At 41.0% G+C, this 26,088-nt stretch overlaps 1 protein-coding gene across 1 annotated transcript in view; it reads right to left on the reverse strand.

Annotated features, from left to right (window-relative positions):
• The window catches only part of map1b (microtubule-associated protein 1B), a 147,254-nt gene that overhangs the window by 22,404 nt on the left and 98,762 nt on the right, over positions 1 to 26,088 (reverse strand). The window contains 2 exon segments of the mRNA XM_039758471.1: positions 2,543 to 2,683; positions 8,368 to 8,450. Of these exon segments, the coding sequence (XP_039614405.1) occupies positions 2,543 to 2,683; positions 8,368 to 8,450 (224 nt within the window).

The raw sequence follows: 26,088 nt of genomic DNA on the forward strand, positions 1-26,088 counted from the left end.
GCAGATCGGTTGTTTTGATTATTCACTTTGTACATTCCCTTTGTTTCTCCCTTCCTTGAGTGATTTACAGTATTTTTATGATAATTTGGCCTCTATTACATTATTCTGGGTTTGGCAGTTCATTATGAGAGCACACTGCAAGAAGGCATAACACACCTTCAATATGCAATTTACAGTAAGCCGAAAGGATCAAGATAATACCTTGTTCTCAGAAGATGATGAAAGGGTTTACAGAAAACGTGTAATCATTTCACAGTTAAAAGGCTCCAGGCAATCTTCACTCTCAGGATCGAGGGAAGAGAAAAAAATGTTGGGATGAATAAAAGATTATTTCCCTTGACTTAGTAATGTGACTTGCAGTCTCTCCACATGCTGGACTGGAGAAGCTAGTAACAAAGCAGTAGCCTGTAAAGCTTGAATGATAGTCACCGTCATAGGACACTTGGGTCTTCTCACACATCTCTTCTTGATTTATTTAACTGTTTACTCATTCCTGAGTTATATTTTTCCTTCTTTTAAAAGTATATACCCCTTATATAATAGTTTCCTTTTTTATTATTATGTTCTTGTTTCAAATTGTGAAACACTTTGTACATTTTGTTTGAAAGGTGCTTATAAACAAGTGATCTCTACTTCACTAATTGGATGCACCAGTGATGATTTAGGTGTGTCATATTAAGGGGGGAAGACTACTTACACAATCATTTTATATTTGTAATTAATTTAGATCTGTTTGCAGAGATCTGTTTACACTTTGACTTGTCTAGTGTCTCAGTTTGTTGTATTCTACATGCCCCTTTATGTAGAAGGGTCCGCTTGTGGCAAGTCAGCACAACAAAGAAATCAAAAGAACACTCAAGGGAACTCAGTGAAATGTAATTGAAAAGGAAAGGTTACGGGATGGAGACTATAAAATATCCACATCTTTGAATATGCCTTAAATTAATCATTAAGAAATAAAAAGAGCATGGCAAAACTGTAAACCTGCCTAGAGCGGGCCGTCCACAAATACTGTCAAGTCAAGTTAAGTCAAGTGGCTTTATTGTTATACCATCCATACCAACTGTGATCGTGTGAGAAGACTAGTGATGGAGATGAGATCTAGAAGCTAAGGTGGATGAGATTAAGAGATTATACATTCAACAGCTGTTGCCCAGATGCTTGGCCAGTCATGACTTTATGTCATAGTGGCAAAGAGAAAGCCGCTTTAAAAAAAAGGCACATGGGAGACTCTGACGTCAGTTAAAAGAAGGTTCTATGGTCAGATGAGACCAACATTGAGCTTTTGGCCATCAAACTAAACTCCATGTTTGTCGTAAGCCCAAAATTGCAAATTATTATAGACACACCATCCCCACCATGAAAGCATGGTAGTTGCAGCTTCATGTGTGGAGATGCGTCTCTGCAAGAGGCTCTGGAAGGCTTTGAGAGAGTAAAATGAGCTTTGCAAAGTTGAATGGGAAAACAATTGCAGTGTTCAGCTATGCATCACTGATAGAGGTAGAGAGAGGCTGTCATGGCTGCCAAAGGTGCGTCAACTCATTTGAAGGGACTGAATACTTCTGCGATTCATTTTTGTGTGTTCTCTATTTGCAGCTAATTTAGGCCACTTTGCAGAGACCTATTTTTACTTTTACATTAAAGAGTCATTTTCACTGACCAATGTCAAAAGATCCAAATTAAATCCACTTTGATGAAGTTGTATAATGCTAAAATATGAAACTTCCCAGATAGATGAATACTTTTTAAAAGTGCTGCATATATTACATTTTAAATAATTTCTTTACCATAATGAAAATAATCTGAATACAAATAATTTTTTGTTCAAATAGGAATGATTAGGGAGAGGGTCTTGCAGAGATTCAGTTTTCAGACTCCTCAAATTCAACTCTTCTAATGGTGAGTTCAGTGGTTTAACATTGGCCTTAGTACAATATACTGTATATGTGGTGTTAACCTACTAATAACAAGCCTCAGCCTTGGAAGAGTTTATATAGACATGGGAAAGATGCTAAATGTATTATTATTATTATTATTACTGAAGTATATTGCTAGCCAAATACAGTATTAAGCTAACAGTATATTGCTGGCATTTTAGTAGCCTTGTTAGCTGCATGAGTGCTAAAAGGAGCTACAGATGAGACATTCTTGAATGTGTATGGTAAAATTTCTATTAATTTTTAGTTTATTGTATGATATTTTGTACCCTGAATGGTATATCCAGTGCTGTATGTTTGGTTTTCTGTATGAGTGATCCTGAGCACTTGCATGTACACCTTTATTCATACTTGACAGAAGCAACATCTGCATTGTGTAAGAAGCTGTGTTTGCTGTTGTCAGCTATGTATGCATTTTCATACATATTTGTATTGAATTGAATGTACTGGGGTTCTTATGTGTATCATAATCACATGTTGGTCCCACCATGCAAACCAAATACCACCCCACTTAAATTTGTTTTGGCTTTGACCGTAGATTAGCCAAGTTATGCTCATGAAAGTTCCCACCACTGTTTCCTCTCATTCTTGAAAAATCATCTTACCTCTTGATCCGTGAAAATGTCTATGAAATTTTGAAACGAAAATGCGCCAGATTGTAGAATAAGCTCTCCTGAGTTTTCAAAGCACTGTCCCGACAGGATTAGAAGCTTGTGTCTTGCAGTATCAGTAATCATCAAGCGGACCTATGGAGAAGGTGTGATAAAGAAGGTCATAAAAGCATCATCATGTACCATGAAGAGAGAATAAAAAGAAAGAAAAATTGCCAGAATGAGTAACATAAGCTCACCTATGGTCCATTCTTTCACATTTAATTCCATATTTGAAATGAAATATCTCTGTTGCCCAGTACAACAGAGAGAAGTAGAGAAAGGCCTGTTAAGGCTGACAAGAGACTCCAGTCAACACTCTACTTAAATGGGGTCAGTGGAAACGTGGACCCCTTTAACACATGCTGCCTTAACAAAGTGATCTTTTAAGAGCTCCTGATAACTCAACAATGCAGTAATGCCAGAAGCCTGTACTGAAAATTCAACTCATATGTCCTAAAGAAGGGAAATACTGTAAACTGGAAGAGCTTTTTGGGGCTTCTTGACCGGTGATACCCGGTGTAACCCCCAGAAAGGTTAAGTACTGCCCCAAGGCCAGAGCACTAACTCGAGTCCAGAGTTAAAATGACAGTTTTGTACAAAGGCTGACTGGTGTGAAAAGAGAGTCAGGAGTTAGAAGACATGACAAGGAGGGAATAAAGAAATTTTATGGTCTAGTAACTAGCTAGTGAGTGAAAGAGAAACAAATTGCCTGAGGAGGAAGGCCCAGAGAGAAAACATGGCTTTTGATTTCAATCACTTTTCTCTTTCATGTTTGTTTGGATATAATTAACACCAGTGATTAGAAATGTTACATGCAGTGCCAGTCAAAGCCCTATGGGAACCCTGGGACGGAGAGGGTGGATGGCGTCCATAGCGGGTAGTCAGCATTAGACTTTGACAACCAGGTTTCCCCTCAGTGCCTAGATTGTGCGCCCCTTTAACTACATAAGCAATGCCCCACTGTGTACATAATGCGGAATTTACGAAGTGTGTGTCCCTTAATTTTCATAAATGCTGCCCCTAATGGACTGACCGGCTTGGGCCATAATTGCTATTCTGAATTATTTGGTGTGGCTGTCCTGTGCCACCCATACTTTAACAAGCCACTGATTACACAGAACCAAAATCGAAAACAAATGCAATTTTTCACTAAACATAACTGAAGCTGTGAACAAAACAAATTGTTTTTTTAGAAACATGCTAACCAGTTAATAATGTTATTTTGCATTCCCATTATATTTAATGAAAATAATTTATATAGCCTAAACATTTTCCCTGTAAGCTTACATTTTTCTCCAGAATTGTATCACATGGAATAACGTTATCCAATTGATTTTCAATGATGGGGTGGCTGCGGTGTCAGAGCTTGGTCCACATTGCCGGCAGTAAGTCGAACCCGTTTCCAGTGAGAGTTGCACTCCGCCATTGCTGCCCTTTGTCACTTATTCTGTTCCTAACTTTTATGGACAGATGCCAGGGTGTTGAGGGGGTCCGGTTTGGTGGACTCAGGATTGGGTCACTGCTTTTTGCAGATGATGTTGTCCTGTTTGCTTCATCAGGCCGTGATCTTCAGCTCTGTCTGGATCGGTTCATAGCTGAGTGTGAAGTGACTGGGATGAGAATCAGCACCTCCAAATCCGAGAGCATGGTCCTCAGCCGGAAAAGGATAGAGTGCCCTCTCAGGGTTGGGAGCGAGATCCTGCCCCAAGTGGAGGAGTTCAAGTATCTCTGGGTTTTGTTCTCGAGTGAGGGAAGAATGGAGTGTGAGATCAACAGGCGGATCGGTGTGGCGTCCGCAGTGATGCGAGCTCTGCATCGGTCTTTCGTGGTGAAAAAGGAGCTGAGCCGTAAGGCAAAGCTCTCAATTTACCAGTCGATTTACACTTCTACCCTCACCTATGGTCATGAGCTATGGGTAGTGACCGAAAGAACGAGATCGTGAATACAAGCAGCTGAAATGAATTTCCTCCGCAGGGTGTCTGGGCTTTCCCTTAAAGATAGGGTGAGAAGCTCAGTCATCCGGGAGGAGCTCAGAGTAGAGACGCTGCTCCTCCGCATTGAGAGGAGTCAGATGAGGTGGCTCGGGCATCTGATCAGGATGCCTCCTGGACGCCTCCCTGGTGAGGTGTTCCAGGCATGTCTAACCGGGAGGAGGCCCCAGGGAAGACCCAAGACATGCTGGTGGGACTATGTCTCCCGGCTGGCCTGGGAACGCCTTGGGATTCTCCTGGAAGAGCTGGAAGAAGTGGCCGGGGAAAGGGAAGTCTGGGCCTCTCTGCTTAAGCTGCTGCCCCCGCGACCCGATCTCGGATAAGTGGAAGAGGATGGATGGTTGGATGGATGGGGTGGCTGCAGTGGGTTGGCACCCGTCCCGGGGTTTGTTTCCTGCCTTGCGCCCTGTGTTGGCTGGGATTGGCTCCAGCAGACCCCTGTGAACCTGTAGTTAGGATATAGCGGGTTGGATAATGGATGGATGGATGGATGATGGGGTGGTGGCAGGAAAATCCATGTGGAAATTTTTTTAGCTATGACTGTGCAACCAACAAGTCTAATTGCAAAGTGGAGGGATGCAGGGATATAAAGTCTGGAAATAACAGCCATATTCTACAGCGACACATTCAGAGTGAACAAACTGGCAATGAATTTCCTTCCTCTCCCCGTTACGGAGGTCGGTGTTGAGCCTCAAATTAGTGCCATCTTTATGCACTATTTAAATGAGAGGATTTTTGGAGGATATCCTGTTTATTTGTCTAAATAAGAAGTTTGGCATGTAAACAATCACAGAAATCCACATTGATGTAACATTGTGTTTTCAGTCACCACTGTAGAAGTTTATGTGTAGTAAGCAGGCTAAAAGGACACTTAAAGTCTGCACTGCCTTATTGCCTTTTTAGTAAAATGCTAACATTTAGTAGTTTTTGTCTGATATATGATGCAGGCAGATTATGCTATAAAAGCAGTGACTGTTAGGTATTATGCTATTAAAACGTTGTGTGTGTGAGGCAGCCAAGTTCTGCGACACGTTATGATGCACGCTATGAATGTTTATTCTTAATTTTCTGTTTCTACTGAGATGTTAAAGTTGTAGCCACAGCTAGGCATATGTAGCAAGCTAAGATATGTAGCCAGTTACTGTACATTTACTATTCCGTTTTGTTAAAATATGTAGGCCACTGCATCCTTCTACAGGCTTACGTTTGCCTTTTGTGATGATTTATTACAGGTAAGCTAGTCAGTTACACTTATAGCCACACAATCCCTTTGTTTAAGGCCTTTTGATTGTTTAATAAATTTTTATTTGTACATATTACAAAAATATTTTTTGTTTAAAATGATACATACTACGGAAATTTAATCTGCTTAATAAACAAATATACATGTTTCTACTTTAAGGCAAGACTTTGATATAATACCATAGGCATTTCCCATAAGCAATGTGGCTTATCATCATATACAAAGAACGCCATCAACCATTCTTTTATTTCATTCTAACCAGTTACCGACTAGAGAAAGAGGGGTGAAACGTAGGAATAGGAATGTAATAATACCATTTCTGTTTAGAACAAACCAAAATAAAAATGAAATTGTGTCTAATTTCTGATAAACAGCCAATTTTTACCTTTTTTAGCTTCCTCGACTTTTATTTTGGATGGTGAAGAAACATCAACACAATGAAGGTGCTCTCCTACAGTATCTCACCCTAGTTTATGTGGGGGGACTATCCTTTTTTTCTGCTAATATGGATAGGGTTTGCTGATCACAGAGGTCACAGGATGGAAGTGAATCCGTGTTTTCTCTCTCTCTCATGACATGTGGCACCTCCATTTCCATGCATGACAGTCTATGCTGCCTATGCCACTGAATGGCTCTGTTTCAGAAAGCCACAAGCGAAGATTTTATTCTAAGCTGACCTGATGATTTTCATTCAGGCTGCTGTCAGAAATGAAAATTAGAAACTGTAATCTTGCAACAGAAATCACTTTTAATCAGCGTTTCTCAACCTTTAAGTATTTGCGACCCGAGTTTTCATAACAATTTTAATCGTTAAAACGTTTTTTGAATGGAGCTCACTAATACCAATTTGTTCTTTTTTAATTAATGATATATCATAGATGCATATTTTATTATACCTACTTACCTTTTATAGACATTTATCTAACTCTATATTTATTTTTCTAGTATCAGAATGTAATTTAAGTTAATTTGTTTTGGTTTCAATAGATGTATTTTTCATATTTTCAATTCTTGTTTTCTTTTTTTCACATTTTCGCGCCCCCCTAGGGGTCCCGCACCACAGTTTGAGAACCACTGCTTTAAACTTTGACATCAAGACTATGTCCGATTGGCAGTCATTGTAAAATAGAGGAGCAGAACTGTTCAATCAAGAGTGTGACTTTTTAAATGAATCAAGCCTCCCATCGGCTATAGTATCTGTGAAAGAAAATGTAACTGTTTACAGGCTACTAAGGATTAAAAGCTGTTTTATTATAACGGTAGGTTATTCATACAGGCGTCTGTCATAAGATAAGGTGAAGTAAGTTGACATAAGACAAATTCCTTCTTTAGGAATGCGCCTGTTAGACACAGGAAAGATGACCGTTCCTTCTTTGGGGCCCCTCTTGACACGTACACAAAAAAAAAAAAGCTTGGCTGATTTGATGAAATGCTTAGATGCTGTTACATAAGTAAGCGGGTCGGAGGAAAATGAATATTAAAAGCTGATTGAAACTGAGAAACTTTGCTCTTCTGCTTTGCAAAGCTTGAATCCATGTACTCATCTATGACTGAATAAAGACTGATTGATTGAACTATTCCTGTCTTCCTCAGGGGTTACTTCCACATACCACACCAGCCATCTTGGATTACATCTAAATGTTCTTATTCTAGTATAGAATTCACCTGCATGTATGGTAGCGGGCGGCACGGTGGCGCAGTGGTAGCGCTGCTGCCTCGCAGTTAGAAGACCCGGGTTCACTTCCTGGGTCCTCCCTGCGTGGAGTTTGCATGTTCTCCCGTGTCTGCGTGGGTTTCCTCCGGGCACTCCGGTTTCCTCCCACAATCCAAAGACATGCAGGTTAGGTGGATTGGCGATTCTAAATTGGCCCTAGTGTGTGCTTGGTGTGTGGATGTGTTTGTGTGTGTCCTGCGGTGGGTTGGCACCCTGCCCAGGATTGGTTCCTGCCTTGTGCCCTGTGTTGGCTGGGATTGGCTCCAGCAGACCCCCGTGACCCTGTATTCGGATTCAGCGGGTTAGAAAATGGATGGATGGATGTATGGTAGCAATACAAAGCTAAATATCAAAGGTGTGTAAGCAAAACCAAAGTTGTAAATCCAAACAGCATGGCATCAAATAATCAATTCTAAGTTAACTAGCTGAACTACCTGTCTGAGGCGCGTTAAAATCTATTTAATCAACAGAGGCTGTGCTCAGGGTTAACATTTGTGGTGCACCATGCCATGTCGGTGCCCCTGCCTCTGTTATCGTCTATTTGGTATGGCATTCATAAAAGCAGTTTTAATGTTTGTGATGCACCATCTGTTTGAATGACAAATGCAATGCATTTTATTACAAAAAATGTTTGTGATGCACCCTTTTTTAGAATGGCAGAGAAGTAGCAACTGTATGGACACTTATCCTTTCATTAAGTTGTACAGCTGGTTCAGTGTATTACTGAAGTTTGGAGATGACAAGAAAAGAAATGTAAAGAATGACTTCTGGATTGCAGTTTCAACACTTCAAAATCAAGCATCAAGGAGGGTGACATTGATGTGCTTACCTCGGTGCACACGGCTTCATCTGAAGGATTGATGAGAACTACAGTTTCTAGGACATTGCTTTTGTGGTGCAGGATCTTCTGGCCTTGAAATTAAACAAACAAGAAAAAACAAATCAGTCAACTAATATTACAAAATGAACTGGAAGAGTTTCCATCTTTAAATACAAACACAAACACATTGTATTGTATCTGAATTATCTTATTTTCTGTGTTATCTTCATATTATGTTCTTGATTTTCTTGTGATGCTGTTTGCTGTGAAAGGCCCAATATAAAAAAAGATGGATTCATTGACGGCTTTTCTGTGCTCTGCTACAACTTTATTCACAAGTAAAGGTTTCAGTAGACTCCCTTAGAACCCACCTGTAGGAGAGACAGTAGACAATGCAATAGAACCTCGTGTGAACGACAGATGAGGTGTGACTGGGCCTCAGGGCGGACTGCCCAATACCTGAACTGGTATGAGAGCTCAGTTTGGATGGCATACAGTAAGAGGCAGGAGACCAGGAGTGATTAGACTTTGGTGTAAGCAGCAAACAAACATGTGAAATGGCGCTTCAGCCTGAGCCTCCAGCAAGACAGACAGCAGATGAACTATGACGGTGTGTTGAAATGAATGACACCACCTTTTAGAGAAAGAGAGCTAGAAGGAGAGGACAAGCAAATTCTGACAGGGCGTTGGAGCGTGATGTCTTTAAGACAGACAGCATATCAAGTGTAACACGTCTAAATGTCCACAGTAGGTGAAATGTGGCCAGCGCCATCTTTCAAGAGGGCAGTAAAAAGAGCTGTGAGGGGGCTTTGGTGTGAGCCACCTGTGACACCAGCAGTAGTCGAGGTACGATGAGTAGCATTAGATGAAGTGTGGTAGGACTTCAGTGTGAGGCACCTCCTTGTAAGGAATACAGTAGACACATTGTGATGAAGGTCTGGTATGAACAGCACGCAGAGTGAGACAGGGCCTCAGCATGAAAGATTAGATATGAGTTTGATGGCATCTCATTGTGAGCCACAGACAGTACATGAGGAGTGACAGGGCCCAACATGGATAACTCATGGATAAAGAGGTTTGATCAGGACTTAAGGTACGCTGTTTATAGGAGAGGCATTGTGTCAAATGTGCTCCGTCATACTTTATGTAGTAATAATAATAATAATAATTCTTTACATTTATATAGCACTTTTCTCCCTACTCAAAGTGCTCAAATGTTTAGGTTAAAGGAATGTAAAGCACTTATGGATTAATATAACTATCAACAGCACCCTATTTGTATGATAGTGTGGAAGCAGAACAGCTGGAGTTAAAGCTGTGGGGAAAAAAAGGAACCTGTTTTGTCTACATTTATCTTAATGATCAGTTGGCAATTGTGATCTAATGGTAGTGTGATGATGAAGTGTCTGCCCGTTTAATCCTCGTGCCGACTCAATGCCGGACAGTGACAGTCATTTTCCCAGTCGGTATTCCAGTTCTAGGAGTATAAATGCACCTTGGGGTGCTGGTGTTACGTTGGCGAGTCTCTGAATTGTCCCCTGAGAGTAACCACATGAGTGCAGCTTGTGTTAGATCCGCACCTCAGGGTACATCCACATTACAAACATAGACACTAGTATCTGTTTTCACCTTTTGTCCGTATACTTCAGAAAACACCATCTAGACATGAGCGGGCGAAAACATATAGACTTTTAATAACATAAAATGTAACCATCCTCTGATTTGTCTGTGCTTATTACATAGCCCTTCCCTAACTGGATCCTGCTCCTTACACGAAAGAAAACCATATTCCTGCACAATAGACACAGAAGAGGTGCTTTTAAAATTTTTTTTAATTTAATTTTGTACAGTTTGAATGCCGCATACGTACGAAAAGGCAAATAAGTTAACAGGCAGTACATTTTTACGACCATCCTACAAGGACTTTTCCACTGATGCATGCATGCCAAGAGGCGAATGTCTACCTCATATGCGTTTTTTAAATGTTTTACTGTGGATGGAGGTACTTTTACACACAATGTGAAAATGCTAGCATGGTCAACGTTATTTTTGTTTAAAAACATTGCAGTCTGGGAATTGTTTCAGGGCAGGTTTTTGCTTTAGTAAAGGCTTCAGTCCATTGTCACCCTAATGAGTAACTGAATGGATGGTTTCTACTAACCAACTTCACAAGGAAATGTTTATCAACCCAGCTATTATTTGGTACTGAATGCCTTTCAAAGTAAGAGGTCAGGAGCAGGCGCTGATACAGCTTATTGTCGCACCCACCACATGACATACCAACTCAGGATCCCAGATTAGGACTCGAGCGCAGCCATGCAACGGGTGACACCTCACTAGTTCAGATGGAATGGAACACTGGGAGGTTTCTTATGGTGGCTGGAGTGCCAATTCTGCCACCAACCCCCAGGTTTTTCCCTGCAGGTTGGAGGGCCTACATGTAGGGATGGATGCAGACTAACATCATAGCCAGGATGGAGCAATTGCAGGTTAAGGGCCTTGCTCAGGGGCCCAACGGAGTAGAGTCACTTATGGCGTTTTACTGGATTTGAACTGGCAAACTTCCGATTACCAGTGCAAATCCCTAGCCTCAGAGCCACCACTCTGCCCAGTAAGCATTCGAACAAAACAATAAATGCAAAACTTGTTAAACTAAACTGATCCATTTGTATTTATTTTACATAGATCCCATCATGGCAGCACGGTGGCGCAGAGGGTAGCGCTGCTGCCTCGCAGTTAGGAGACCCGGGTTCGCTTCCCGGGTCCTCCCTGCGTGGAGTTTGCATGGGTCTGCGTGGGTTTCATCTGGGTGGTCCGGTTTCCTCCCACAGTCCAAAGACATGCAGGTTAGGTGGATTGGCGATTCTAAATTGGCCCTAGTGTGTGCTTGGTGTGTTTGTGTGTGTCCTGCAGTGGGTTGGCACCCTGCCCAGGATTGGTTCGTGCCTTGTACCCTGTGTTGGCTGGGATTGGCTCCAGCAGACCCCCGTGACCCTGTATTCGGATTCAGTGGGTTAGGAAATGGATGGATGGATCCCATCATAAGAACACTATCATTAGTCCAAAAAACAACACAATACAACCTTAATGAATCGAAAACAATACATTTAATTCATTGCTGCTGACTTTTTTCTCTTTTAAATGAGAGATGTTGGACCTGCCTGGCACTGCCACTTTGATCAAGTCATCCCTTTTGACCTTACACAGTACTTTTAGGATGGAGGTTCACTAGTAATGTCACTCGTAAATAACTCCCCACCCAAATCATCAACTGTAGTGTGTCATGGAATGTCCAGAGCCAAGTGAATCTGAATAGACGAGTTTTGTTTATTGTTGCTAACGGGTATTAACCTAATATACTGTATATGTATTTTCTTTTGAGCTATTATTAGTGAGATTAATTTCTCCCACCTCGGAATGGTGCCTGCCTTGCATTTGATGTGGCCACTCACAGACATGGATGGATAAAAACCCTTTAAGAAAAGAGGTAAGCGTTACATTTCAGTGATGAAGGCGTCAGTACTTGCATAGTGCTTTCCTTTCGGTGCATTGCTCAAACCCAGCATTACATCATTTTTTCACCAATTGCTTAACTGTGCATTTTGCAGAAGTGCTTGCAACAGGATATTATTCAATAAATCCCTCATGTTTTAACTTGCCTGTTAGAACTCAAGTGAAATGCACTGATCCAGTGACTACAGCATAAAGCATCTTCTCTCCGGCACGTGTAAGTAATATAACTCACCAGTAACGGCGCACTGTATGATAACGTGCAGCGAATACACTTGACTTGAGCATTCCTAGTTTTCCTCCTCTTTCTCTGTACGTTTGGCTGCTTCCTGAGCAGCTCTTCTTTTCTTCAACCGAGCGGCCTGCTTCTTCTCTTCTTTTGTTGCCATCTTTTCGCGTTAATTAAAACTGATTAAGTCGGCGTTTGTGTTGCAATTACTTGGTATGTTTTCCTTAATTTTTCACTGAAGCTGGCACTGAAGTCTTCAATCTGCCTCAAGAATGATTTAAAATATGAAGAGGTAGGGGAAGTGACGGCAAAGGTGGTAGGGATGAGAACGGCGCCCGTACGTACATGCCACACGGCCACCCTGCTGGCCGCTCTTGAGAGTTGATTCAACAATAAAATAAAATAAAAATTAAAAGAGGAATAATCTTGGAGGTCAATCATCACCCCGAAAGCGGATAGTAGATGTCACGTAGTATATCCATCCATCCATTTTCTAACCCGCTGAATCCGAATACAGGGGTCTGCTGGAGCCAATCCCAGCCAACACAGGAACCAATCCTGGGCAGGGTGCCAACCCACTGCAGGACACACACAAACACCAAGCACACACTAGGGCCAATTTAGAATCGCCAATCCACCTAACCTGCATGTCTTTGGATTGTGGGAGGAAACCGGAGCGCCCGGAGGAAACCCACGCAGGGAGGACCCGGGAAGCGAACCCGGGTCTCCTAACTGCAAGGCGGCAGCGCTACCACTGCGCCACCGTGCCGCCCCACGTAGTATATGTGTACTGAATTTCAGGTCAATAGTTCAGACGGTTTGCGAGCTACAGGTGATTTAAAATCCTGGACAGACAAATGGAGAGCTACGGTATCATATTATATAAGAAGATATGACAAAACAAACTGTGAACTGGGACTTCTCGCTTGCTTCACTTGACTACATTTGCTGCTGCCATCACTAGATTGGGCTCCTTGCTGTGTGCGGGGCTGCTTTTTCATGCACCACCCCAGAAAATAGGAAGTGAAATGAAAGTTGGGGGAATAGAGAAGGGCTTTGGTAGATAGAGAATTGTAGATAAATAGGAAGAAGACTGAATATATGAGGTGTAATGATGATCAGGATTCAGAGGTTAGCCTGCAGGGAGAGCTATTGACGAAGAGTGGATAAATCTAAATATCTAGGATCTTGGTAACCCAAGGGGGAAATTTAGATGCAGAGATAACCCACAGAGTGTAGTGTGGATGGAACAATTGGAAGAAGTTGTTGGGAGTATTGTGTGATGAAAGAGATAAGGCAAAGGATAAAGGTAAGGTTTTTGAGACCTTAGCTGAGATATGGGCAGTTAAGGAGCAGGAGAAGAAGTCTGATGTGTCTGAAATGAGAATGTAGAAATTTGGTGTGCGGAGTTACCAAAAAAGGACATTATAAGAAATCAGAGGTACCACAAAAGTGATAGATATATCTAAGAAAGTAGGTTGAAGTGGTATGGACATGTGATGAGGAGAAACAATGAACATGTGGACTAAAGTGTGATTAGAATGAAAGTACAGGGGAAGAGATAGTGAGTGAGAGCCAAAGCAGAGGTGGATGGATAGAGTAAGAGAAGATCTGAAGGAAAATGGCTTGACTGGCGAGGAAATGCAGGACCGAGCTATCTGGACAAGGTTGATCAAACACATTGATCCAACATAGAAGTGGAAAAATTGAAGAGGAAGAAGACAGTAAATGTTGCATGGTTGTTTCACATTCAGCATGTTCATTTTCTCTTTTGACAAGTGTCAGGGATGCCAGGGGCAACGACCCGGCCGGGACGCCGTGAGGGACCGGAAGAGGGTCAAAGCCCACCCTGGATCACGTGGGGGCCGCCTTCCTGGTTGTTCTGGGGGCCACAGGTTGAGGGCATGGAAGCCCTACCCTGTAGGGGCCCGTGGTCACCGCCAGGAGGCACCCCAATGCCTTGGGGACCTGTTGCCCCAGCACTTCCGCCACACCAGGAAGTGCTGGGGGGAAGACTTTGGGAGACACCCGGAGAGCTGCCGGGAGGAATGCCGGGAACACTTGGTGCTCATCCGGGAATTGTATAAAAAGGGCCGTCTCCATTCATTCAGCGCTGGAGTCGGGAGGAGGCAGGACGAAGCACAGAGGAGGTGTGGAGGCGGCCCGAAGAGAGGCATTTGTGACCAGGACTGTGTTTGGGGTGTATTGTGCACGTGACTGGGTCTGAGTGACAATTATTTGGGTCTGTGTGACCAGTGTAATAATTGTAAATATTGTAAATAAAACGTGTGGTGGTGATTACAACATGTCCGCATGTCTGTGTCCGGGCCAAGTCCACACAAGACTGAACCTCACTTAGAGGCCTATTACAGGGATAGACCTCCTGTAGACCACGCAGCAGCCTGCAATTCTCAAGAAATAGCTTCAACAAGCTATCAAAAAAAATTCTAAGGCTTCAACCAGATACCATACACATTTCTAAGGGATTTTGGTCCATGCTGACTTAATCAGCTCACAGTTCCTGTAGCTTTTTCAGCCACACATTCATGCTGTACCTCAATCCCCACTTTAGATAAAGCAAGCTTTGTGACATGACACATTATTTTACTTTGAAGTTTCCATTTTTAAAAGGGCAGGCTAAGGCCATAAAGGGATGCCCATGATCACCAGCAATGCAAAGATGTGATGTGGCATTCAAATGACCCTAATCTGGTGTTAAGAGGCCCAATGCATGCTGAAACAGTAATGCTGACACAAGGCAGAATGAATCCATGGATTCATGTTGTTACAATATATTTTGACCCTTCTGCATGCATGTCAGAGCAGAGATCAAGATTTGTTAGACCAGAAAGCATGTTTCCAGTCTTAAATCATCCTGTTTTGGTGATCCTAATCCAAGTTGATAAAGGTAGAAACCAGTGTGGCCCATCTACTTTGGAAACTGGATGTGTTGCGTGTTTGGAGATTCCCCCAGCACACCATCGATATGAAGTGCTGTTATTGGACTGTTTTTGGCTTCCCTGTTAGCTAGCAAGAGTCTGGCCATTGTTTTCTGATTAATAAGGTGATTAGACCATGAGAACTGCTGGCACCACCACATCTGACATCAACCATCATACAACTATCAAAGTTCTGGACCATTCTAATGTTTGGTCAAACCACAACTAAACCTCTTGAATGTATCTCCATATTGTATATAGTTTGAATATGGTTTAAGTTCCAGCATTATGATTATCCGTTTAGAGCCATTAACAAATGGAGACACAGTTAGAAACTTGTTAATGGCTGATTTCACATAAATGTTTGAAAATTGCACTTCAAACAAAAAACCATTAACACGTCAAATAAATTACCAAGTATTGCGGTTAAACGTAGGACTTTAGGGATCTTCAAATCTCGGCTTGATGTTATTTTGAATAGGATGGACAAGCTTGTTGGGCTGAATGGATTCTTCTTGTCACAATTGTTCTACTGCTCTAATTAAATGCCACTGAGAAGATATTTGTAAATGTATACAGAGCTGGTAATGTAAATGAGTTATACACGAATATATTGTATTGATTTTCTCCTTAATGAAAGTTGTTTGTGACCTTTGACAGTAGTTATTCCAGGTTAGACTACTTGTCCTCATTTGCTTTGGTGGGGTGTGCAGCTTACTGTATATACTCACGGATAAGTTCTCCCGCGGATAAGTCGGGACTTGATTTTACAGTATAATTTCTGATATTTTACAATGTCGGTCGTATAAGTCGAATGCGGAAAATTCACGCTATTGATCCAAGAGATTATGATATGCTAACGCCCACCTGAGAGAGTAACCACGGAGCGGACTGCCTTTTGTTTCTATGTGGGTGTGCCAATGCGCTGTATCAGCGTGTGCTCCTAACCTCTCTCTCTCTCTCTCTATTGTGCCTACGTGACCACACGGTAATACTCGAACTATTCCAAAGCGAAGATTGCACTATTTTGTGTTTTTTGTATCTCACACCCTCATACACCTTTATCATAAGAACATCCCTTATCTACGATGGATCGTTCGATCAGAAGAAAATATGAAGCTGGTTATAAATTAAACGTTGTTGAAGTAGCAAAAGAAATTGGTAACTGTGCTGCTGCAACAAAATTCGATGCGTCTGAGAAACTGATGCGAGATTGGAGGAAGCAAGAAGATGTAAAAAAAAAAATTAAAGGTCGCATTTTTGAACTGGCGTATAAGTCTGGCTCTGGTTTTTTGATCGATTTTTCAGGTTTCAAGACCCGACTTACACGCGAGTATATACAGTATTTGTTATTCTGTACAGAGCATAGGGTACCAATGTTGCTCTTGTTAAACCTCTTCTACAAATTCAAGGGCACTCTTAAAAAACTTTCACTGTCCCAGAATATTTGATCTAGAGGTGCCATCTTTGACATTTCCTACTAAAAAAAATGGAATGCTTTTGCCACTCATCTGTGGGTCATGTTGTATATTCAGAGAGCAAAGTGGTTGGTACTGCTGCCTCACGGCTAGCTGACTGTATGCTTTGGTATATTTTTTATAATTTTACTGATTAGTCGAGAATCTGATCATATCTGGAAGGCTGGTGGCTCTAAACTAGATGATTATGGGTGAAGGTGGTCTACCTTGTACCTAATACTTCCAGGGATGGGCTCCCTATAGCAATATTAGTGGAAAATGAAAATAGACAGACTGATGATGTTTCTCAGGAGGCGCTAGCTTAGTCTCTAATGTTGTGGTGTGAATGAAATAATGGTGCCAAGCCGACTGTGCATGCACAACTTCAGTATCTCAAGGCCATTGAATAATAAGTCATGGGAGCAGGAAAATTTCATGCAAGAGAGAGAAAACCAATCGACTCCTCTTTCCCACAATTTACTGTCTTGTTCAAACCTTGTATTTCATGTTAGCATTGTGCTGTGTCAGACAAAATGACAAATAAATAAAAACTGTCCATGAATAGATGCAGCAAAAATTACAAGCAGGTGAAAAAGAAATAGTTAAAATAATTTAAGGACTAATACATTTCTTCTCTTCATTATTTATGAGTAGGAAAAGCCTGAATCCCATTCCAAATTAAATTAAGACCTCATACTTAGACAGCAGTGCAGGGATTCTTTATGGTAAAATAAAGATGATTTATTTGAGCTTCTAGATAAAGTGCTGACAAAAATTGAATGGACAAAATGTATTACGGCTGCAACTGAGGGGTGACTATATTAAAAATATGCAAAGTAATGCGAAGATCATTTTCCCAAGATGCCAACCAGTCAAACAAAGACTTGCTTGTGTACCATCATTATTCTGCTTGCCTGAAGGGCAACTGCAAGATGTCCCGTTCATGTCAGAGATTGAAGGTTATGGAAGATTTATTACCTTTCATAACAAGTGCTGAGCTAAACCCATAGGGCTGGTGTGAGCACAGAGCCTTCATTAATTTCAAACAGAAGGGCAGCCAGTGTCCCTACTCAGAGTAAACAACCCTAGCGCCATTATTGTACACTTGGACAACAGGGAAAACATCACTGAATGAGTGACCAGAAGCAGACGGCTTTCACATTATTCTCAGCATTTAATACTCTCCATCAATTTATTACAGTCGATTCAATCGTATGGTCACTTAGATATATAGGAGTAAATACAGGTTTTGACCAGAAGGGGGTGCTAATGCTGCATAACTCAATTTGTCAATATGTAAAGGAACTCCTCTGTCAAAACTCAGATCCCTGTGGACCACAGCAAGTTTCCATTCCAGCCACTGTCTTAGTTATTAACCAGTTATTGCTTCTAATGGAATATCCTTCTTTTGCCTTAATTTTAATCAACTGTCTGTTTAAGGTTCTCAACCCTTAATTATTTTCTCCTTAACCAGCCAACCAATAACACGAAGCAAAGCAAGCCAACAAGTGATCGGCTAACTCCGAGTTCTCATACACAATTCCCCCTGGCACAGCATTTTTGCTGCAACCAGTTGCTTAATTAGAAGCCAATTCTCACTCTTCAAGAAACTTGTTATTTAACTCGATCTCTCATTAGTGCTCTCATTCAGCCACACCAGGCCTTTCCAAAACTGTTCATTTTCTTTCTTTCTTTTTTTTTTTTTTTAAGAGTACCATCCACAGGTTTCACAGCCCCAAGAACAGATCGATAATGTCTCAGACCTTCACTCTCCTCTGTAAAGATTTAACTGAAACAAACTGTATTGTATGATGGACACCTTAGCAGAAATGGGAGCAAGTCAGCCAGTGGCATGTTGCATGACCTCAAATTGGAGGAGATGTCAAACCTGTCAAAAATTCGATGTCCTCTCGTACACAGAGCACCTTGCACAAGAGACTCCTTCACAATTTCACAGAATGCAAAGATGAGTGGGAAAAAATGGCAAAAGTCAGGTGTATGAAAAAATTCACTGTTATAATCAATGCAAAAAAAAAAAGGCTTCTATACAGGATTAGTGACAAAAGTCTGAAAACCTGAACTTTAGAAACTTTTTAGAAAAAAAGTATTGAAATGTCAATTTGTTGTTTGCTTAATTGGTAGAGATGTTTGGATTTTGCTAAAAGGCTTTTTCCTGCCTTTTGCTTTTCTTTATTTTTGTTAGGTTTATTCTTGTTTAATGTTTGTTACTATAATTCTCTTTCTCTTTCATTTATTACATTTCATATATTGCATTTTCATTTTTTGAAGAATTGAGTTATGCGGCAGTAGCACCCCCTTCTGTCCAAAACCTGTATTTACTTCTAGCTATCTAAATAGCTATTTGTTATTATTGTTAACACTCAACAATGAGAACTCAAGCAAAATAACACCTATTATTGGCTAACTGAACAGATTACAATATGCAAATTAGTATAGATTATACTAATTACTAATAACATAACACATATAAATTCAGATTTGGTAAAACACACAGATAGGAAGGTAGAGACTGGTTAAACATAAATGGAAACCAACAATATCATAATATCACAATACCCATTGTATATTCCAGGTTACAAACTACACAATGTTGGGTCAATAATGTCCTTCACTTGGTGCGTTGTCCTCTTCCTCCCTTAAAACTTTTTTTAATTAGACAGTTTAAATCACTAGCCTGTGACCCACAGATACATGAGGTCCTCCATTACAATGCTAGCCCCTCCAGAGTTCACTGCCTGCACACCAGCTGGACTTCTTATTGAAGCACAGTATTTCAGTTGTTTTGCTTGTTTAAATATGATATGATGACTTTACCATACAGTGCCCTCTGAAAATAAAGTATCTTATATACCGTATTCACTCGTGTACCACGCGCCCTCTTGTAAGACACGCATCCTCATTTTTACAAAGAAAATCGCGAAAAAAGTTTTGCCCCGTGTACGATGTGCGTTGTGATTGTATAGGAAGTGTTTAAAGAGAGAGAGAGAGCACTGTTGAGTGAGAGTGCGAGCAAGCGAGCGAGAGAGAGAGAGCATGAGTGAGCGAGCGAGAGAGAGAGAGCATGAGTGAGCGAGCGAGCGAGAGAGAGAGAGCGAACAAGCAAGCCCAAGCAGAAGAAGTAAACATTACAGAATTACATTTCCTCGTGTATAACGCGCACCTGATTTTCTAATGCTATTTTTTGGGTACACACATAAATACGGTATGAATGTCTGCATGTGGAAGTGTGTCTGTCTGTCTGTCTGTCTGGCCCATAAGTGAGAGGTGGAGTCGGGGTAAGGGCTCCAAGGAAACAGAAACTCGCTTAGCTGCTAATACACAAGTGAGGCCAGTAAGTCGGCTAAACGAAACTTCCGAAGAAAGACAAAGTTGCTTAGCCGCTAATACAGAAGTGAGGCAAGCACGTTGGCAAAATGAAACCTCTGAAGAAAGACAAAGTTGCTTAGCCGCTAATACACAAGTGAGGCCAGCATGTCGGCAAAATGAAACCTCCAAAGAAAGACAAAGTTGCTTAGCTGCTAATACACAAGTGAGGCAAGCACGTCGGCAAAATGAAACCTCCGAAGAAAGACAAAGTTGCTTAGCTGCTAATACAGAAGTGAGGCCAGCATGTCGGCAAAATGAAACCTCCAAAGAAAAACAAAGTCGCTTAGCCGCTAATACACAAGTGAGGCCAGCACATCGGCAAAACAAAACCTTTGAAGAAAGAGACACTTGCTTAGCTGCTAATACAGAAGCGAGACAAGCACATCTGCAAAACAGTATCCCTTTTACTTTTTCTCCTGCCGCTAATACACAAGAGATGTGAGCACATCGGCAAAACGAAACCTATGAAGAAAGACAAAGTCACTTAATTGCTAATGCACAAGCGAAGAGGGTACGTCGGTAATATGAAGCCTCCTGGGAGTGAGATGCCCAGAGTAGTTCCTTTTAATTACCTGACATCTCGACATTTCAGTGTTTTTTCTGACCATTTCTAGGGCTTTTTACAGCATGGGCTTACACAGCTAGTAATGAATAAAGTTATCATGTCACCTTCAACGGTCACCTGAATTCAATGCAACTTTTTTTTCATAATAGGCAGTGGGAACCAAGGGAAAAATACCAATTAAAGTGAATTTCAACAACATATAATGTGTTCTTCTTGAGTCTATGTAATCCATGCTGGACAGTGAAATCTAGATCTGGTACGAAGTTACCTTTGTCGAATGCTGTTAGTTAGAATATGTACAGTATATCGTAAATAGCTAAATCACATCATACATGGATACACAATCTGCAAACAAAAAAACACTACCTTGTCTTTCTGACCAGCATCACATAACACAGACAATTTCAATGAGATACACACATTTAGAATGCTAAGGAAATTAAACCATGAATTATGTCAACACCCTGCCACAGATGAATATTGCTGCTCTGATCAGTTCAGACCATGAAAGTAAGATTCACATCAAGAGTAACGTGACCTATGATGTGACCACGGTGGGTATCCTGCTATCCACTGTCACAGTCTTCAGCATTTTTGAAACCAAGGCAAGTGCTAGTGACACAGAGAGAGCACCTCCTGGAGACTACGTGACGACTGAATTAGAATGGTTTCTTGGCAGGATTCTTATTGAACTGAGCATTTACTGGGCAGAACATGAAACGGGGTCTACAAGCAGACCGATTCTGCTGAAAGTATAAGCCAGAAACCATGAATTTTAAATCATTCAAAATGAACGGAGTATAGTTGCAGCAGCCCTCTAGGGAAAGCAGCAGGAAGTTTCAAATTGATTTATTGACTTTTTGTTTTAATTTTTAACCACTTTATTGATAACTCATTTTGCATATTTGAAGACATACTAATAGCTGTATTTCTAAGTATTTACTCTCCATTATTAGGACTGTTGCCTCCAGATACATCATGCTTGATTTGAAAATCATACCGAGGCATTATCTGTGTAGAGTTTGCACATTCTCCCTGTGTCTACATGAGTTTATCTCAGGGTCCTCTGCTTTTCCTCCCATATTCCTAAAGACATGCTGGTTTGGGGAGCTGACAATTCCAAATTGGTTTTGTGTGTGGGTAGGTGTGGAGTGGGCCCTGTGATTGGCTGGAACCTTGTTCAAGGTTGGTTCCTACATTGTGTCCAAGCTGCTAGGATAGGCCAGACCATAATAAGTCCATTCCAGATCTAAACACGCCTTTTTTGATGATTCAAGGTGTAAGCTAAGCCCATGTCTATGTTTTAATAAGTATCAAGTTCAGTACAATCTAACATATCATTTTTCCCATTACTTCATGTGTGTACTGCCTTGCTGGTGGGCAGAGTTAGTGACTTTGTGTTGTTTACTAGCTTGCCAGGTCCATGTTCCTGTTGAGCCATCACTTCTCCTGAGGTCTGATGTCATGGCGAGTTGCTGGCTTTCTTTGTGTTTAGTGTATAAAATTCAGAAAGCTAAGGATGAGATGTGCTGGTCAACAAAACCATCATTTGAAATGCTGGCAGGTCACAACAGAAAAATGTGTCTTGTATTTGCATTTTGTTACCTATTACTTTCCCCATTGGTGAGAAATCCCTTTTGAAAATAAAACTGTTACTTGACGCACCGATTGAGAGAATCACTAAAGTGTACATGCCTGAGCACATTGTTGTTGATGACAAATCATTTATGGTTTGGCAAGGTCATTTGGCAATGAAGCCAGTTGGGAAACATTGCACACTTACTGAGTTGGCACTGTGTTCGCTCTACTGAACAAGACGCAAAGTTTATTGGAGTTTTGAAAGAAGAGACTGAAAACTTGCAAAAATCTAAGCCTTGTGTGTTTAAATTTTGAATGTAGCAATTTTTTAATGAAATAAATAAACGATGGTGGTTGCTGCAGTAGGGCTAGATGCAGAAATTCATTTCTCATGCATGTATTGTATGTACGTCATTTAGGCCTAGGTGGATTATGTATTTATACTGTACTAGCGGTGTACGCCCATGCTGTAAAAAGCCTGGACTCCTAGAAACTATTGAAATCGTCAAAAAAAAAAAATGTAAATGCAGAGTCAGCAGTTTTGTTTTGTGGACGTGCTTGCTCACCTTTCTCTATCAGCGATTTGTCTTTCCTCAGCGGTTTCACTTTGGCAACAGAGTCACTTTCTTCAGCTTCTTGCGTCTTCAGCGTCTTGTACTTCTTTCTTCTTCCGACTCGTTAACTTGGGGCTGCTTGGCTGGCTCTTTGAGCTTCATACTGTAGCCTCGCACTTCCAGGCTGGACCGACAGACACACACACACGTCCACGCGTAGATGTTTATATATAAGACTAGGGAGCTCTGCCCCCTGCTCACTTCGCTTGCTCACTTCAGGTTGCGTTATACATTTTCATTCTGTTTTGCCTTGAAATTAACATGCAAATACTTTTTAAACTTACACTTTTACTGTAAAACTTCAGTAAAAACAATATTTGGGATTTACTTTTTGTCAATACCGCATTGAATTTTGATTCCGTGTTTGGACTTACATCGTGACAACACAACGTATAACTGCCCGTGATTTTGTTTCTTTCTCTCTAATAAACAAACTGACTTTTTCAAATGTTTGTCCCTGTGAATTGTTAATTGTCACAGCAAAAGCTATTCTAATGGGAAACTGTAAACGTTTTAATACGAATGGCATATCAAGATCTCCTTTGGTGTCTAATGTTATCCACAGAAGATGTACTACATTACCTTTCTTGTTGCCTGTTAAAATTTTACATGTCAGAATTGTTCGACCAATTTTGAATACAACTAATCTTGTCTTATTGCATAGCCCATCAGAGGTGACTGTGTACAGAGGGTGCAGACCTTTAAATATCTGGGAGTGCAGCTGGATGACAAATTGGACTGGACTGCCAATACTGATGCTCTATGTAAGAAAGGTCAGAGCAGACTATACTTTCTGAGAAGGTTGGCATCCTTCAACATCTGCAGTAAGATGCTGCAGATGTTCTACCAGACAGTTGTGGCGAGTGCCCTCTTTTACACGGTGGTGTGCTGGGGTGGCAGCATAAAGATGAAAGACGCCTCACGCCTGGACAAACTTTTTAAGAAGGCAGGCTGTATTGTAGGATTAAAGTTGGACAGTTTAACATCTGTGGCAGAGCGACGGGCACTAAGCAAACTCCTGTCAATCATGAAGAATCCACTGCATCCACTGAACAGTGTCATCTCCAGGCAGAGGAGTAGCTTCAGTGACAGACTTTTGTCACTGTCCTGCTCCACTGACAGACTGAGGAGATCGTTCCTCCCCACACTATGACTCTTCAATTCCACCCAGGGAGTAAATGCGAACATTAATTTTATTTTAATTTTTTTCATTTTTATTACAATTTAATTTAATATTGTTTCTTTGTTTCAGTATACTGCTGCTGGATTATGTGAATTTCCTCTTGGGATTAATAAAGTATCTATCTATCTATCTATCTATCTATCTATCTATCTATCTATCTATCTATCTATCTATCTATCCATCTATCTATCTATCTATCTATCTATCTATCTATCTATCTATCTATCTATCTATCTATCTATCTATCTATCTATCTATCACTCATACATAAATTACACAATAACATTATAATACATCCTTCTTTCAATAGTAATTCAGCCGGTGGAAGACAGGATGATGTTTGTAGATATTCTATGGGATATTGTAAGTTGATGTTTTCATCTTCCGCACGATCACAACCAACTGTTTCAGCACAGTGTACTGACACACATTTAACCAATTTGCTGTGTGACCGATCTACAATTTTCACGTTAATTTGTTTGACTTCATCATTTCTCAGTGCTAGCATTGCCCGTGTATTCATTTCTTCTGTTGATAACCCTTTGGGATGAAATTCTTCAATAAGATTTGGACATAATAAGTCTTATTTTATTGGGAACTTAAAGTGAGGAAAACATAAAAATGTATAAGAGCTGAGAACGCAGGAACTGTGTCTGTCAAAAGCATTCACATGAATGAGAGATGAGAGGACCGTGTGAAAGTAGGATGGGGCTTAAAAAAATCTCTTGGCAATAGTCTTGTCTCAAGATTTTCTTTTATAATAGAGAGATAATCTTTGTAGCTGGCAGCACCTCTTACCAAAAAATTGCATGTGCGGCCCTGAACACAAATACAAGAAATTGTTCTTCTTTGACCATCCAGAGGTACAGGGTGAACTAAGCACAGCTTGTCCCAGTTTTCCCTCTGCTTACTCATTCTTTAGATTATGCTTCTAATGATTTCTCATCCTATTCATCTGTGTCTAGAAAAATAAATAAATTTGATACACAATGGCTCTGTGATGGACAGGCACCTAGTCCAAGGTTAATTCTTGCCTTGGGCCTGATGTTGGCAGGACAGGACTCAGGATCTCATGACTTGGGTTGAATTAAGCAGGTTCTAAAAATGAAGGTATACGTGAATGAATGTGTGCCACTGTAGACGTTCACTATAAAGCGGTTTACTTTGTCAGTTTCATGTGACTGGCAGTGCCACTCAGACGATGATGTTAATTCTTTACAGGAGCGAAGCTGAAATGCAACACAAAGAAAAGCTCAGCTCCTGCCCCCCCACCGGTTTAAGAATGCTGTGCTATGTGTATGCTTTGCCTCACTAAAAATGCAGACGACTTGCAGAAATGCCTACGACGGAGACAGTGGAGGAGTTTCCAAGCCGCTCTTTGTCTATAATCAAGTTGTCCCCTGCCTGCAACAACTCAGCGACTAATAATAGGTCACAGCAGGCAGAAGACCGGCGATGTTTAATCAGACCTTTGAGTAGATTATACCATATGTAGCTGACACTAAAGGATAACAGAGCGAGTCCACGGTACACACCAAGCAGCACACTCTTATAATATTATTGGTGGGTCTTACCACAATATGTGAAGGGGGTGGTGGAGAGTAAATGAGAAATAGTCTTCTGGCCACAAATAAAGTGGGAAAACAAAACTCTCAGACTCCCATTTCTCTGGCCCTTCTCTAGTCACAGTTAGCATTAATATTTATTTGCTTTTTTATTTTTCAGGTTAATTTTTCATTGACAGATGACATTTTTAGGCAGGTAGTGTAATAGTGTAACGCAGGCAATTTGGGAAGTGAACTGTAAAAACTCGAGGAGGCCCTATCAAATCCCAAAGTAAGTCAAATACGTGAATATGGTGACAAAATGTAATACTATTAAAGGTCTTCCTATCCTGGAAGCACTGGGCACACTGGGTACCAAGCCAGCTCATCAACGGGTCAAATCAGACACACACCAATACTCGCACTCGCGTTAACCTCACTAGGGTGTCGCTGGGAATTTGTAAGAGAATCCAAAAGCATCCAGTTGAAAACACACACAAACACTGGGAGAATGTGCAAACTGTACGCCAACAATAACCCAGGCTGAATCTGAACCTAGGATGTGCAGTATACTGGTCTCAAAATAAAAGAGCATTTAGACAAATTAAATATCCACCCATACATTTTGTTAATCCAGTTCAGGGACATCAAAGGACGTGCCTATCCGCGACCAAACCCCAGAGAGGATGCCGGTCTGTGACATGGCACACTCTTAAAGACAGCT

The sequence above is a fragment of the Polypterus senegalus genome, chromosome 7, assembly GCF_016835505.1.
Source record: "Polypterus senegalus isolate Bchr_013 chromosome 7, ASM1683550v1, whole genome shotgun sequence".
NCBI lineage: Eukaryota > Metazoa > Chordata > Cladistia > Polypteriformes > Polypteridae > Polypterus > Polypterus senegalus.